The following is a 16,234-nucleotide window of genomic DNA, read 5'->3' as shown; positions in this document are numbered from 1 at the left end:
GGTGTTGTTGCTAACCACAGGGGACAGGAGGCTGGCTGTTCTGCATCATTTTGTTGAAGCTTCCAGAGTTAATTTCCACCAAGTAAAGGTACGGCTCCTCGCACTGGAATGCACCAGGGAAGGTTGCACGTTGCCATGCACATGTGCTTTGTGTCTCAGTTTTTGTGCAGGCTGTCACTTGCACAGAGGAGCCTTTCTGTGCAGCTGGAAGGTGCCTAGGAGCTACATGCACATATGCACATACATCCCTGTGCCTGAGGGTTGCAGCAGCTGCTCAGTGACAACAGCAACAAGTTGTATCAGCTGCAGGAATGGCAGTGTGTTGGCTTTTTCATAGGATCCTGCCCTATTATAGTCCTCTTTGTTTCTGAGAGAACAACAGCATCTGGCAGTGCTTTGTCAGGAGCAAATCCTCGCTGTGGGATGCGTGCAGCACTGCTTACATCTCCCACTAAGATATCTTTCAGAGACACAGTTTGCTTTTGGCACGTGTGGGTTCTCTCACACAGGGTCTAACCTTGGAGTATGTATGCTCTGTATGTGCCTTCACCAGGTAGCTGCCATGTAGAATAGTTTGTTCTTGATCACATCCCAAAACATCTCAAAAGTTTTTATGTTGCAGTAATGAGTAGAAAAAAAGTCTCCTTTACCCACTGGTTATCAGGGAACACAGGTGGGTAATAGGCTCAACATGCTGCAGCTGTGCTCGCTGCGCCCAGCCCAGTGCAGTCTGTCTCAGAGCACAGAGCTCCTCTGAGCTGCTGCTCTCCTCCTGGCTCTGCTGAGATGGTTGGTTGGTGCACCTCTAAACTTGGTAAGTTGTTCTCTCTAAGATATGCTTAGCTCTGAAAATAAATTAAAATTGCTGTAGAAGTTCATTGCAGGGGAGGCCAGGACCACTAGAGTGGTGTCTGCTTAGGAGACTTGAAGCTAGAATGCCTTAAACCAAATTATTTTCTAATTTCAGTAGAATCTAAACCTTGGAGTGGGACTGCTAAGTTGGACTTGATTTTCAAGGCTGCTGTGTTTACCTCTAGGAGTTACATATCCTTGGTGTGTGAGGGCAGAGTGTGGTGATGGGGTGGGCAGCTGGTGCAGCCTGTGTGCCAGGAGCAGCAGGGAACAGCAGTTCTGTGTGTGCTGCAGATACCATCATTCACATCGTGGTCTAATGAGATTTCATGCATTTTTTTGGATGATTCATCTCATTAAATTCTTTCTGTCTGTTCAGCTTACTGCTTAATGCTAAAGAAGTTATTAAAAAAAATCCCTAGCTATGTAGCTAGCTGTTCTGCTTACATATTTAAGTGCTGTTTGAGCCATAACTTTTCACTACTGCCTGTACTTATTCAGTAGTAATGTGGTCACCTCTGTGCACCCCACGTGCATGCTCTGCTCTTTGAAAAGCTCTGTGTTTACATGCGTAGCAGGTGCTGTAAGGGGCATTTGCAGATGGAGGGGTGGGAGTGTGCACACCCCACCTTTGCACAGCATGAGGTTCTGCAAGCACAAAGTCAGATGCTGGAAAATTGGTGGTTGCATGTAGTAATTGTTGAGAAAGAAGGATTTTCAGAAGTATTTCCCCGATGAAGCTGATGGAGCTAGCATGCTGTGTTGGCAGCATGTCTCCCTTCACCCTGTGGTGTTGATGCTCACCCATCCACAGTGGGGCCTGTTGGCCTGTGGGGAGCCCCCTACCCCTGTGCACACCTGACACCCATACAAAGCCCCCAGTAATTAGAGTTGCAAACTGCTGTTGTCTGCCACAGGCTGCTGCAGGGCCTCTGAAATAGCAGCATTTTCCCTTAGCAATGCCATTTTGCTCTGAGTGTGTTCCAGCAAGTTTCAGGCTGCTATTTCAGGAGCTGCACAAACACAAAGCTCTGATCAGTGCAGGCTCTGGTGAGGGAGAGCTAAAAGGATTATGAGACTGAAATTTCATGCAGCTGGGTGTTATGCTTCAGCTGGAAAGTAATCGCCTCCAAGAGAAGTGCTGTGCCTGCCAGGCTGGGGAGCTTTTGGAAACACAAACTTCTTCTGGGGCTGGGGATTTTGGGGAGCTGTGCCTTCTAATCAATGTGGGATTGTTTCAGTAAAGCTCTTCAGGCTGTGATCAATGCTGCATTGCTCTATAATGAGGATATCCATGTTAAGCTGCATGGGGAGGATTTGTTATTTTAAGATCAGGTGCAACGTGACCATTTAAAGAGCAGACCTGGCCTGGGGGGGCTGCAGGGGTCAGTCAGGCCCCAGCTGCATGCAGAGGGTGTCCTCAGCTGCAAGCATGCTGCTGGGACCCAGATATTGATAAAATTCAGGTTTGAACCAGAGTGGTAGAGCCAGAAGTTGGACTCTGTGATCTTTATGGATCTCTTACAACTAAGGATGTACAGTGGTTGGGGCTGAGTGGCTGGAAAGCTGCACAAACTGAAAAAGGGATCTGAGAGTGTAGGTCCACAGCTGCTGTGAGCCATCAGTGTGGCCAGGACAACAGCATCCTGGCTTTTGTCAGCAATGGTGCACAGGCTGCCTGGGAAGTGGTGAGGTCATCATACCTGGGGGTGTTCCAGAACCACAGGAAGGTGGAACTGAGGGATGTGGGCACCGGGCATGGAGGGGATGGGGCTGGGGTTGGGCTCGAGGATCCTGGAGGTCTTCTCCAGCCTTAATTGCTCTGTGGTCGTGTGGCAGAGACCCAGAGATCAGCCTCTAGAAGAACAGGAAAACAGCACCACTGGGAAGTGTTTATCTGAAGGAGTAATGGCAGCCCTCATAGTCAGCTTGTCAGTGCCACTGCTTTGTCAGGCAGGGAGATTGTTAAGGAGGGCCTTCAGCAATTGAGGTTTACAACCCATTGAAGCCATGGAAACCCTTCTGAGTGCAGTCAGGCCTTGGGTTCAGGTCTGAAAGTGACATGCAGGCATCCCACAGAGGCGAAGCAGAGGCTGGTAAAAAGTGTTTGGAAACAAAATTGTTGAAAAGTCAATGCCTAAATGAGTGAAGTTTTCGGATCAGTCTGGGAAATCAGTGTCTGATTGTGGTTGACTAAGGAGGAGTTGTGTGGACTGACTGACTTAGGGATTAATGTCAAGGGGAATCACACCCTGAAATGGCAATAAGTGGTACAAGAGCCTGTCGAGTGACCTAATGATGTTCGTATTAGTAAGAAGAAATGATAATTGCTTGGAAGCCAATTTTGATGTGCAGCTGGAAATAAGTGTAACCCTGTGAGGTGTGCTTGGAGTTGATTCAGAGTTGGTTCTTAAAAAATAAAAAGGGGAAGAAAAAAAAACAAAACACTCTGATTCTGAACCGATGTTGCTTTCAGCATTGCTGTTCCCATGATCTTCTATTTCAGGTCGTATGAGTTACCAGCTTTTTAAACTGCCACTAATATCTCCAACTGGTTTGCGTGTGCCTGTGCTGGTTGTGAGTGGAGGTGGAGAAGGGGCCTGGGATGGGAAGGGCAGCAGGGGAGCATGTGTTGGCAGCACTGGGCTGTCTTCCATGGCACTGGGCATGTTGTAGCCCACCAGGGCTGTATTTGGGCAAGGAAGCACAAGCCTGTAGCCAGTGCCAGCAGGATGCTTGTATGGATGAGCACATCCTGCCTGAATGGGTTCCAAGTTCCATCCAACGTGGGCCAGAGAGCTGCTGTGTCAAACCGAACCCAGCGTGAGGAAAACATGTTTTTGTTCGTGGGTAGAGAGGTGAGAACAACAAGTAGTGTTTGCTGTCATAGGAGGAGAGCTAAACCCCAGGGCCATTGAAAACCAAACTGTAAAAAGCATATTCAGAAGGGCTGGGGAGGGCCTAGAAGGAGGGGGGATGCAGGAAGGATGAGCCCATGTGCTGCCATTAAAAGCACTACTTTAAATTGTGTTTATTCAGCTGAGTAAGAGCTACTGGGCTATCTTTTTAATAACTTGAAGCTTTGAGCTCCACAATACCACATTCAGTCTTTGTGTCTGAAGCTGTTTGCATCCCACTAAGCGTTGGCTGCAGGAGCGCAAATAACTGCATGAGAACCAGCAGAACGCACTGGGGCTACACGAGCTGAGAGCAGAGTCACAGAACACTCACAGCTCTTAGAGAGGAAAAAGAGGAGCCAGGGTCACAAATAGGGGCCCAGCAGTGGCAGGGCAGCTGCTCCAACCCCACTGTGGGAAGGAAGCAGGGACACAGGGCAGCAGGCAGCAGTTCTCTGATAGTAAACTTATCTGACACATCACCTGTATGATTAAAACATTTATTATTTAACTGTACATCATTTACAATAGTTAAAAAATTAGGCATTTAAAAGGCATCTCCCAGCCTCAAAATAAATATGGTGCAGCTCAGCATTATATGCCCAAAGAGACCCATGAGGAGAGAGCAGAGGCCGATTCACGTGCAGCGTCTCAGCTTCTTCTCCATGGCCCATAGCCTGTCCCCACTCTGTCACGGGTCTGAGCTGCTGCAGTTCACCCTGTCTCAGCAAAGGAGCAAGGCCACTTTTTCCTCCTCTGACTGCAGGAGGAATTAGTGTAGCACACAGGGCTAGGTGAGTGAATTGGGTTAAAGTGTTTTTCTGTTAAAAGCAGGATCACACAGAATCACAGAAGGGACCTTAAGGGTAGTGAATTTCCAGCCCCCTGCCACAGGCAGGGCCACCAACCTCCACACTTAATCCCAGACTAGGCTGCCTAGGGTCCCATCCAACCTGCCATTGAACGCCTCCAGGGATGGGGGGACAACAGCAAGCTGCATAGAATGACAGAATCACAAATTCATTAAGGTAGGAAAAGTCCTCTAAGATCACCAAACACAACCACTCCTACCCTGCTACTGCCTGTGTCCCTCAGTGCCACCTTGCTGTGGTTCTGGAACACTCCCAGGCATAACGGTATCCCCCTCCCCTCCTCTTTCTTCCTCTTTGCAGCTGGCTCTGTGGGAGGAATGGCATTGAGAACACAGCTGGTTGGGTCCTGGGGTGGCCAGGTAGGTTGAGCTTGCATAAAGCAGCAGATTGCATCTACCCCTTAATTGTAGAGAACTGTGAGCAAGTCACAGGAGAACCAAAAGGGCCTCCAAATGCGAGGCTTTGAGTGTCAGCTGCTAACCTGTCCTCAATAGTGCTGTATGAAAAGGCAGAAAGGGAAAGACAAGGTGCTCAATGCACAATTTTGACCAGGAAACACATAGGTAAATTAATTAAAAATAAAAACACCACCAAAACCCTCACATCAAGAGGTACCAAGGCATCCAGTGTGCTTTCAGACCCAAAGTGTGAGTGCTGCTCTCCATTCTCCTCCAGGAACAGCACTTCAGCAGGTAGCACAGCTCCAAAGGGCTGCACACAGCACTGGAGTGCAGCGTTTTCTCCCTCTGTCCACACTTTATGCTGTACCTCACCCCAAAAAAACATGGCAGATAGTAAGCTGTAAGTTGGTAAAGCGCCTTGGAGTATGGCTGGCCACCATTAGTTCAGAAAAGAACAATTCAGGATGTTTGTAAAAACTTTTCAAAATTAAAAAACAAAATAATAAAGTTCTGCTAAGCTTTAAAGCAAGACCACGGACTCCCTGTTTATATAGCTGAGCTTAAAAAAAAAAAAAAAAATTAGATTAGGCTTTCAACAGTGACACAAAATATTATTTTTATATATATATATAAAGTGTGTGTGTATATATATACGTGTGTGTATACATATATGTATACACACACGTATATATATACACACACAAATATACATACTCTTATGATAATTTATATACTACAGGCTTACCCACTTGCAAAACCACTTCTTTCTTTTTTCCCCAGCAATATTAGCATTAAGAACCTTTTAAATGCTTTAGAGCCTACTCAATATACAAAAATAAATATTGCATACATGGTGCCCAACCAAACCAAGAACCACAGAAAGCTCTTGAGGATCCCAACCCCCCCACTGCCCACTGCCCACATCCCTCAGTGCCACATCCCACAGCTCTGGGACACCCCCAAGAATGGTGACCCCTCACTCCCTGGGCAGCTGTGCCACTGCCTCGCTGCTCTTTGGGAAAGAAATGTTTCCTAATATCCAACTTATCTTTGTTGCTTATCCTGTGTGTTATTCAATGTGTTTTCCCAGACCAGGCAAGCAGGACACTGGGGTGACTGCTGTGACAAATGATCTTAACAACAAACGATGCCAACGAGGACATTCAGAATGAGTGAGTGATGGTAAAAGGAGGTGGCAGTGATTTGGTACTTCTAAATAAGAAAAATCATGGAGACAAGATAGACATTAAGAAAAGTCTAAGCCCAAAATCTGGGTACATCTTGCATGAATTTCTTCCAAAACCAGCAAACAAAAAAAAAAAAAAGTGGGTTTTAGTCCTCTTTGAATCCATCTCCAGTATCACCAGATAACAAGAAGAGTCAGTTTTCAGATACAGTTCTGAAGTGCGGGTCCTGCCTGAGCACACGTGTGGGGCCAGATCGTGGTCTATGCCATGAGCCCCAGCAGGAGACACACTGCTGTCAGCACGGCGCGACCTGACAGCCCCGGGGTGCTGCTGAGAGGGGACAGGGTGGTGAACACAGCATCACTTGCATTCCTGGGCAGCGGCAGGTTGCAGATGGTGCCTTCGCAGCAGGATGTGCAGATCTGAAAGACAGCAGGACTGAACTCGGTTACCTGGCAAATATCACTGCCACCGAGCAAAGATGGAGGGCAAATAGTACAGCATTTGGAAATCAACATCATGGCTAGTGGTTTTTTTTTAGTAGGGCTTGGACTCTATGATCTCTAGAGGTCCCTTCCAACCCCTACAGTTTTGTGATCTCAACCCCTTCCAGTTGTGCAGTAATAATGCATCGCCTAGTGCAAGGAGAACATCCATTCTGAAGGGCTGCTTTTCTCCTTCCCAAAAGAGTCAGCTGATGGATCAAGTAATGATGTTTGGCTGACGGAGGACCAAAACTCAAAGAAATCAGCATCTATTCCTATGGAATTGTTGCTGGACGGACTGCAAGTTGCATGTTGGTTTTGACCCATTGCAGCAAGGCTGAGCACCAGCCTTCAGGAAACATATTTATGCATAGACCCATCCCATTTTTCAGACCCAAACACTCTGCTGCCGTGGCTCTGGGGCTCTCTGCACATCTCAGGAAGGAACCACGAAATGTTCGGTGTGTACCAGCTACCATGCTGCAGGCACAGCCCTGCCTGGCTCCATACAAAGAAGCAACCGTGGTCCTCACCTTGTACTCCTCGTGCTTCACATATGTGCATCCAGTTGACAGACAGTCCTCCAGGGGCACGCAGCGCTTGGTGACGGACACACTCTCTCCGGTAACTCTCATCATGTGTTGGCTGAAGCAGTACCTCGTACCTAGAAGGAAAGGAAAATGTGTTCACTCGACAAAGCCAAGGCTTGTGCTGGTGTACAAGCAAGAAGAAACAAGGGAGAAACCTTGCACTTCAAAAAAAGAGAATACATCAGAATCCATTACCGTACAATGGGATGAGCTGCCATGTCCAAGCATTAAGACCTCTCTCCAGGTCGGCAGTTATCAGCCAGGTTGGCTCTGATGGTTATTACTAATTGCAAACACCGGGGCCACAACTATCTCCTTCCACAGCCAGCTGCAGGCTCCACATGCTGGTAATGCTGTCATTAACTGCATAAAATACCACCTACTGCTGTCTAAACAGGGAGTGTCCAGGAACATTGGTCTCATCCCATGCCAACCAGCCTGATCTTTTTTATTATTGTTGATGTTGAACAGATTTGAGCTCTCAAAGCAAATAAATTCTCAAGCAGATAGTGCTCCCTGACAGGCTGCAAGCACAGCTGGTTAGTCTGGAATTCACATTAATGTCTTTTCCTTCCAAGATAAATATTTTTGTGAGGACACTCGTAATATCCTACAGGAGACCAGGACAGTGCCAGATAGCTGCAGAGCAGCAGTGCTGAGCTTATGGAAAGCACTGGAACAAGCCAGCAGCATCCCCACATGGCTCCCACCTGTGACACTGCCCACGTGCCCTGCTCATGAACAGGCTCCATCAGTGGATGGGACAACCTCAATGTCTCTTAACTGAGACAGGGGAGGTTTAGGTTGGATATTAGGAGGAAGTTTTTTACCCAGAGGGTGGTGAGGCACTGGAACAGGTTGCCCAAGGAGGCTGTGGATGCCCCATCCCTGCAGGCAGTCAAGGCCAGGCTGGATGTGGCTCTGGGCAGCCTGGGCTGCTGGTTGGTGACCTGCACACAGCAGGGGGTTGGAACTGGATGAGCACTGTGCTCCCTTGCAACCCAGGCCATTCTGTGATTTCTGATGGCTGGTACCCAACACCCTGAGTTGTCACCATCTACAGGCTGGTGAGCATTATGAACCCAAAATAATGCAAAGATTTTGATGCCATCCGAAAAACAGCAGTTTGGGCTCCCTTTAGGAGTGTCACCAAAGCCAGAAGGGAGGGGAAGTGAACAGAGCAAGGCCCAGGTACCATATAATAGAACTATAGATTCATTAAGGTTGGAAAAGACCTCTAGGATCTCCGAGCCCCACTCCAATCCATTCCACCATGCCCACTGCCCACATCCCTCAGTGCCACATCCCCACAGCTCCAGGACACACCTAGGGACCAAGTGAGCTGGAGGATTATGGGGAATAGATGGAAGTCCTAAACTGCAAAGGGACAGAAAAGCTTAAGGGATTATTTGTATCACTTACACATCCTTCGTGTGGCAGAGGCTCACAACCGCTGGCATTTTGGTGTGCTGGAAGCACAGCAGCTCAGTGCTGTCCCTGCAGTTTGACCACTGAGCAGGTGTAGCAAGGAAGGGTGAAGTGGGACACTGCTGTGTGGCTGCTTACCTCTAGGACAATAGACATCTGGAGCCCAGCGGTTGCATTCGTAATTATCTGCTGCCCTTTCGCAGGTGAAACATTTAAATCCGTGAGGAAATGGCGTGGCTGGAAGGAACAAACTGTATTCAGTTAAAATGACCCGATGGATCCTCTTCTGCTGTACTTTTCAAAGGCACATGGCAACGTATTCTTTTTTTTTTTTTCTTTTTTTGACATATCTTATTACAACCATAGCTGCCAGCTCCATCAGGATTAGTCCTGCTTTGTAAGAACCCTGCTACCAGCACCAAGAGGGCTCATTCATCTGCAATAAGGGCTCTGTTCAGCTGTGTTTTCCCAGGAAAATTGCCTACTACCCACTTCAGAGGGCACTAATGCAAGCAAGGAGTGCTTGTTCTCTTGGAATCAGAGCTCACATCCACTACTGTTACTTTACCAGGGTTGATAACGAAATATCAGATGGATTAAGTACTTCTGGACGCTGTCCCACCAAAAAAATAAATGGCCACTGTTGAAGGCAGGCTGATGTCCCCAAAGGAAAGAAAAATCAATCTGCTGAACCTCCAGTCATTAACAGCAGCCTCCATCCTCGTTTATCTCGCCAAACGAAGAGCACAGCTTCCTAAGTGGTCTCCTGGCAGGACTTCTGTAGCACATTCAATACGTCTTCAAGGTGCTGCCACCGTCTCAGAAGCCAAATGGTGACCGGGTCACCTTTATCTCCATGGGGCCAAGCAAGCTGAATCTCTGCAGCTTCGTGAGATACATCTTGCTCCTCACCCAGCCCTGGAAGGTGAGAGCCAGGCCCCATTTGGGTACAGGAGGTGGCCTTTGCCATGCAGGAGGGACCTGCTGCTTGTCAGCTGTCCTCCATTGCCCAGCCACTCAGGGTAAGCACCATCAAGGCACTGCGAGCATCTCCGGTGGGGCTGACACAGCACTAAAGGAACAGCCTGGGGTGGGACAACAGCACACTACTGATGATACTCATGTCTTGCCCTGGGCAGCTAGCAGGTCCTGCTTACAGGTGTAATTGTATTGGAATTTCATCTTGCCTGCACAGAATTCAGCTGAATTCTGAAAAGACAAGTTTTCTTTGGGAGCAGATGGCAGGCACAGCTCTACAAGCAATCCTGTACAATTAAATTAAAACTTGTACATGATAAAACCAACCAGCTATTAAAAGCACAGTCCATGGAAGCTCTGAAGACACATAACCCCACTACATCATTATTTCAGGCACTTCCTGTAATAATCATGGAGTGGTTTGGGTTGGAAAGGAACTTACAGCCCATCCAGCTCCAACCCCCTGCCATGGGCAGGGACATGTCCCAGCAGATGAGGCAGCCCGGGGCCCCATCCCATGAGGTTCACATGGGGCATCCTCTTAGGCCTGTCCACGTCCCTCCAAATGGCATCCCTTCCTTAGTAAGTAAGTCGGGAATGATTTATACCAGAGATACACGTGGTCCTATTTCACCCACACTCACAACTATTGACATGCTTGAGCAAACTGCTTGGTCACAGAGGCCAGAAGCCCTTGAAGGAAAAAGTAGAGCAACCCCCATGCCCCTGCCCATCAATCCCCCCTGGAAGCCACGGTCTGGTTTCACCCTGCAGGCAGTGCTTACTGGAGGGGTGGAGGTAGACGATGTCCTTCACCGTGAAGTCGCGGGGCTGTGCAGCCCTCAGCCAGCCTGCCACGAGGCCCAGCAGCAGGACGTGGGCCAGCCTGGGCTGCGAGGCCATCACCCACCACGGCCGTGCTCATGCGGTGGCCCTGGGAGCACAGCAGCAGATGGAAAGCTCACCTAAGGATGGCAAAAACAAAGAAGTGAGCAGAGTACACGTTGTGGATGCAGCTCACCTCGCCAAACCCCCTGGTCCCAACTAGGCAGCGGGGACATCTTCCATGGAGACACTCGGGAGCCTTACAGACATGGGCAGCCTGCAGTAGGTGGCCCGGCTTGAGCAGGGCTTGGACCAGATGGACCCCGAGGTGCCTCCAACTCCAGCCATTCAGGGGTCACTTTAGCTCTGCTTCCCAGTCTGGATAAAAGGAGCTGCCCAAACACCCCAGCCAATAAATAGTAGGTCTGGGGAGAGCCCAAGGGATGTTTTTTGTTCTATAATGATGTAATGTTATTTAATAAATCAGTTATTCTGGAGAGGTTGTCCAATGGATATGATGCAAAACCTTCTGCTGCTATCCCCAAACCTTTGTTTGGCAGGGGAACTTTTGCATTTTGTTCAGCACCCACCTGCGACCAGCACTGCAATGGCAACTCGGGGCCTTTCATGCTTTGCTCTTATCTGGAAACAGCTCTTCTATTAAAACACTGTGAAATCCATAAAAATACAGAGGGAAACAGATAACGCACAGCGTGGTGCCTGAACCACTGTTATTTTAACATCACAGAGGAGGAAATGCCAGTTTCCACTGGGTTCAGTCCACAGGTGTGCATCAGCCAGGGGAAAATGAAATAATCATTAGAAACAACAGAAATAAAACAAGCCTCTCCCAGCCACATGAAAGCAAAAAGGATGAGGATGAGTTTATACTCACAGACAAATAACAAGTAATTGCTTTTTTTTCTTTTTTTCTTTTAAGGGAGACATATATGGGTCACCGTGGACGTGACTTAAAACCTGCAGCACCAATTCACCGTTACCCTCTTCCTCCCCTCCAAATTACACTATCCTGAATTGCAGTTTGGGGGATTAGTCGCATGGTATTTAGATCATACAGTCTGTTTACCAAAGGTCCGAGGCACTGACACAGAAGCCCCAGTTAACTCAATCTTTCCAGCTTCACCGGCACCTTTCCGATTACTTCTTCCTGCCCTCTGCCCTGACACGTCGCAGTGGAAATTAACCACTGAGTTCCTCAAGCAGCAGCCCAAAGGCTCCTTGTCAGGTCCCATTAGGGCAGTGACATATCGGCCTCGCCAACACCACTGCTGCAGACAACGGGAGGCTCCCACCCCACTGCCTCCCCCGGCTATGGGAGAGAGATGCTGGGGAAGGAGGCAGCTGGTGTGAGGATGGGTTTGTCTGCTTGGAATTATAGAATGTAGAAAGATATTGAGGCTATGGAGTATGTCCTGAGATAGGCAACGACGCTGTGTGGGTTCTGGAGCACCAGTCTTATGGGAAGAGGCTGAAGGAATGGGGTGGTTCAGTATGGAACGGAGGAGGCTCAGGAGAGACCTCATCCCTCCCTACAACTCCTAAAGGGGGTTGGGGGGGCAGCCTCTGCTCCCAGGTGACAATGATAGGACAAGAGGTGACGGCCTCACGTTGTGCCAGGGGAGGGTCAGGGTGGGAATGAGGAAGCATTCCTTCTCCAAAGAGCAGTCAGGCAGTGGCACAGCTGCCCAGGGAGTGGGGACTCACCATTCCTGGGGGTGTCCCAGAGCTGTGGGGATGTGGCACTGAGGGATGTGGGCAGTGGGCATGGGGGGGGGAAGTGGGAGTCCTATAGATTTTCTCCAGCCTTAATGGTTCTGTGATCATCTAGTCCAACCACAGCCCATCACCACAATACCCACTAAACCACGTCTTCCTGCAACCATCCCCTCCTTGCTCTCCAGGCCCCATCTTCAAATTTCTCTTATCTTACATTTCTCTTATGTTACAGCTGTCTTATCCTTCACTTGTAAGATCCTGCTTCGCAGTGCCCTAAGGCAATATTTCTGCTGCCAGAAAAATAAAAAGCAGAACAAGTGAAAGCTCCCTCTCCTCAGCAGGATGCATCAGCTCTGGAGTACAAAGCACAGCGTGTCAAGGCAGCAACATCTGTGAGAGACTGCAGAAAGCACACTGCATGTGGTACATGTGCATGGCCAGTGGTACCAACGTGCGCCATGCTGAGGTGATGGGCACCAGGGGTAAGCAAAGTCAAAGGAACTACAAGCAGTGCAGTGCAGCAAGATCTGATCCTGGATGCAACACAAGCAATTGCTCCTTGTGCACATTAACAATGGAAGAGTTTCCACTACCGAAACTACAACACATGCATTAATTTGTATCTCTCTACAGCTTCACAAACTGACCCCCAATCTTCTTATCTGTGCAATGTTATCACTGTCTGAAGACAAACGTGGATGAAAATTACTGCTGCTGTCTGCCCACCAGCACAAGTCAGCGCCAGCACCTTAGGCTAAGACTGAGGGAATGGCCAAATGTGCCATGCTCCATCCGGGATGCGCACAGCTTCCATCTACAGAACCCGCAGGAGCTCTTGTCAAGGGTTCACTGGCTCTCCCCAATCCCAGCAAGCAAGAGTAATTAAACAATCAAACACAATTAGTGCTCAAATTACTCCCAGAAACGTGGTCATTCTAATCTCCTTGCTGCTAATTACAAAGCCTGGAGTTCATTGAGCTAAAAGCCCGCATCCTGGGGCAGTGCAGAGGGTACAATATGTTCCCTCCTACCCTCTTCCCTCCCATCCAACCCAATCTTTAACTAAAGGTGCAAAACCGAGATATTTTCATCAGGTGACCCTCATTGCCTGTACCTTAATTGTGACCAACGGGAGGCTGAAGTTTCTGGACCTCTACAAACAGTTGTTTTAATGAGACGTTATGAAACTTCACTTATATTTGTGCATCCCCTGATGCTAGTTCAGATTCAAGGAAGAAAGCTGACTTAGCTGTGTTTTAAATGTATGTTTCAGATAATCAGTATTTGACTGAAAAAAGCTTAAAATTCAGGCAGGTCATAATATTCATCAGAGAAATTACAATATATGGAAATTAAAATCTGTCAGACTGAGCTGAGAAGTTCCTGGTGAGATGCAATTCATTCCCATTTCCCTCCACCACTCACAACTAATTTATATTTTATCCAACGCAACATCCAAGCCTGCGACTTCGGACAATTGTGAACTGGCAGAAAGATGGACAGGAATGGTAAATCAATGTGAGATTTAACCTGCAGGTTTTTGCATGGCAGAGGGGCACCCCAAACCCAACGGATCTGTCCTAATTTGGGAATTCCGGTGGGCGACCTCACTGCTCCTGGGGCCGGTGCATGGGGCTGACCTCAATGCGTGGCACCCAGACAGCCCGGCTCCACGCGGACGGAGGGAAGGAAACCATGCATGAGCACAGAGATCCTGGGATTTTCCAGCTAATAAAGAAGCAAAAAGGAAAAAAAACAACCATCCAGCGAGACCCAGCAGCCGGGCCCCTCTGGAAAGTGGGGGGCAGGGTTAGACTGGTTAATTCTCTCCTAAATAAATGCTATATTCGTTGGGGTGGCTGCGAGGGCTCCTGTCCGGGCTGCTGCCTGGCTGGACCATGCACTGGGTTCAGAAAGGCCCCAGCCCCCTAATCTGCTCCAGACGGGCAAACGGGGCGAATTTCTGTATGGCAGCGGCCATTGGGATCACACCAGCCATGTCCTTCCTGTTTACATTTCAAGGTAAAAAAAAAAAAAAAAAAAAAAGAGCGAGTGGGAGCACAGGGATAGGGGAATGGAAATTTCAGCATCTTGGCAACAAAAAACACCCAAATAAATGAAGAGAGAAGTGAAATAGCAGCAATCAGGAGAATTTAAAATATTAAGGCATTTTCTGAAGGTTACGCCTAATGAAGCACAATAGAAACAAGAGAAGCCCAAAGACTCTTATACACCTGCAAAATGCAAGTCATGAAATTGTAAGGGGGAAACCCAAAGCCCCATGAGATAACTGTAAGGACTGATCTGCAGCCTGGACACAGAACTCCTCCCAACTCAGGTTCCCAGTTCAGGCACTGGGTGAACACATCTACAGAAGAGTATTTGGAGGAGCAGCTCACCCCTCTGGGCTCTTAGCTTACGTTTGTATTAAACGTGGAGAAGTGGGACAGTGCAGGGACCGAGCAGGATGTCGGCACAAAATCTGTGTTTTTACCAGATCAAAGGAACCATTGCTTTGCCCAAGGCCAGTCCCGGATCGACTCACAGAGCAGTTTGTTTGTGCTCCGGCAATGGAAAATTCAGGTTGCAGAAACCTGCGTGAGAGCAGCTGGGAGGGTTTGGTGGAAAACAGGTCTGAGACAAACCCGTCCGTTTGGGATGGGCAGATTTCAGGTCTGGCGGCGAGAGGAGACGGTTACACGGAGTAATTGGGGAGAGAGCAAAGCAGCAAGCACCAGGACCTGCTGATCAACGGAGTGAGTTCTGCCCAATTAACAGAGCGTGCTCGGGCAGAATTAAAAAAACAGCTTAGTGACATCCCGAAATCTAATTGGGAAAAAAGAGCATCTTCAAAGGAAAGATGCTTATTTTTAACTCTCTCCAGCAGGGTTGGGTGCACCGGTCTTGCACCAACAATAAGAAACTTCTCTTGCTCTCCGAGGACACACAGATTGGCGCAGTATTAACAGCACAGGAGACGTTACCGTTAAAGAGCGAGCCGCAATGTCTGCCTTCGTGCAGCAAACTGTGCCTTAATAAAACCATACATCAATCTGCACCATTGTGTCCTCTCTCTGCTCCTGCCTCCGCCCTCAGATCTTCAGAGCCAGTTGTGACAGTTCTTCTCGTACATCACCTCGCACATTTGACATGCTAGATTAGGCACCAAACCGCGGGCTGCCCAGCATCCACCCAGCGCCGGGATGGAGGGCTGAGAGATCCACCCTGAAAACCCGCTGTTGGGGGATGAAGGCATTTTTTCTTTTCGTTACGAACTCACTCAGAGCTCAAGCTTTCCCCCCACGGAAAGGCTTTTTCACCAAAACCAGCGCAAGAAACGCCAGCCCGTTTCTACTTTTCACAATGGGCGAGGTATGAATGAAGGCACTGGCTTTGCCCATCCGTGCGGCTGTGCCGTATCCTTCTGCAAAACAACCCAGCGTAGTTCTGCAGCAGCTAACGACCAGCACGCAGCAGAGCTCTGGGCCACACAGTTCACCCAGAGTTCACGCCACTCTTTGGCTCCTGACCCACAAGTGGGTTTTGGCACAGCACAAACACAGACCGGGCACCCAACGCTTTTGCTCGTTCCCAAAGCGTGTCCAAAACTGGGCTGCAGAGGAGGAGGTGCTGACAAGTGCAGTCAGCCCTCAAGGCAACTGGAAATAATTGGAAGCGGGCTATTTCCAGCCCTATGCTGCAAGCATCCACATAAAGTTTAGTACACAACAAGCTGGGCCTCATTCAATTGTCCTTTAGAATAAACTTCCCATGCTCATTTTTCTATCGAGAGAAAAAGCTCATCCCCACTGAGCCAAGCTAGAGGGGGCATCCAAAGCCCAATTGGTGCACCCAAATAAATACAACCTTCCTCTCACCCTGTTTTGTTATTAGCACTGTTACCCCATTGCTCTACAGAGACCATAACAGACATTGTAGGAAATCTTCCCTTGCACAAATTTCCTTAATTAGTTGCATTAAA

General features: G+C 48.6%; 2 protein-coding genes across 2 annotated transcripts in view; one reads left to right on the top strand and one right to left on the bottom strand.

The window, feature by feature from the left end:
- Nucleotides 1-5,708: 5,708 nt before the first annotated feature.
- Nucleotides 5,709-10,943, bottom strand: LYPD6 (LY6/PLAUR domain containing 6). The gene is made up of 4 exons (XM_003207763.4): nt 10,476-10,943; nt 8,851-8,949; nt 7,228-7,358; nt 5,709-6,631 (listed from the first exon to the last, which is right to left on the bottom strand). The coding sequence occupies exons 1-4, from the start codon at nt 10,591-10,593 to the stop codon at nt 6,470-6,472; spliced, it is 510 nt and encodes a 169-aa protein (XP_003207811.1). The 5' UTR covers nt 10,594-10,943; the 3' UTR covers nt 5,709-6,469.
- A 1,742-nt stretch (nt 10,944-12,685) lies between these two features.
- The window catches only part of RND3 (Rho family GTPase 3), a 17,038-nt gene continuing 13,489 nt past the window's right edge, over nt 12,686-16,234 (top strand). The window contains exon 1 of the mRNA XM_019617416.2: nt 12,686-12,734. Within this exon, the coding sequence (XP_019472961.1) occupies nt 12,686-12,734 (49 nt within the window). The remainder of the gene's footprint in view (nt 12,735-16,234) is intronic.

This window comes from Meleagris gallopavo, chromosome 7, assembly GCF_000146605.3.
Source record: "Meleagris gallopavo isolate NT-WF06-2002-E0010 breed Aviagen turkey brand Nicholas breeding stock chromosome 7, Turkey_5.1, whole genome shotgun sequence".
NCBI lineage: Eukaryota > Metazoa > Chordata > Aves > Galliformes > Phasianidae > Meleagris > Meleagris gallopavo.
This window is presented reverse-complemented; position numbering and strand designations above follow the sequence as displayed.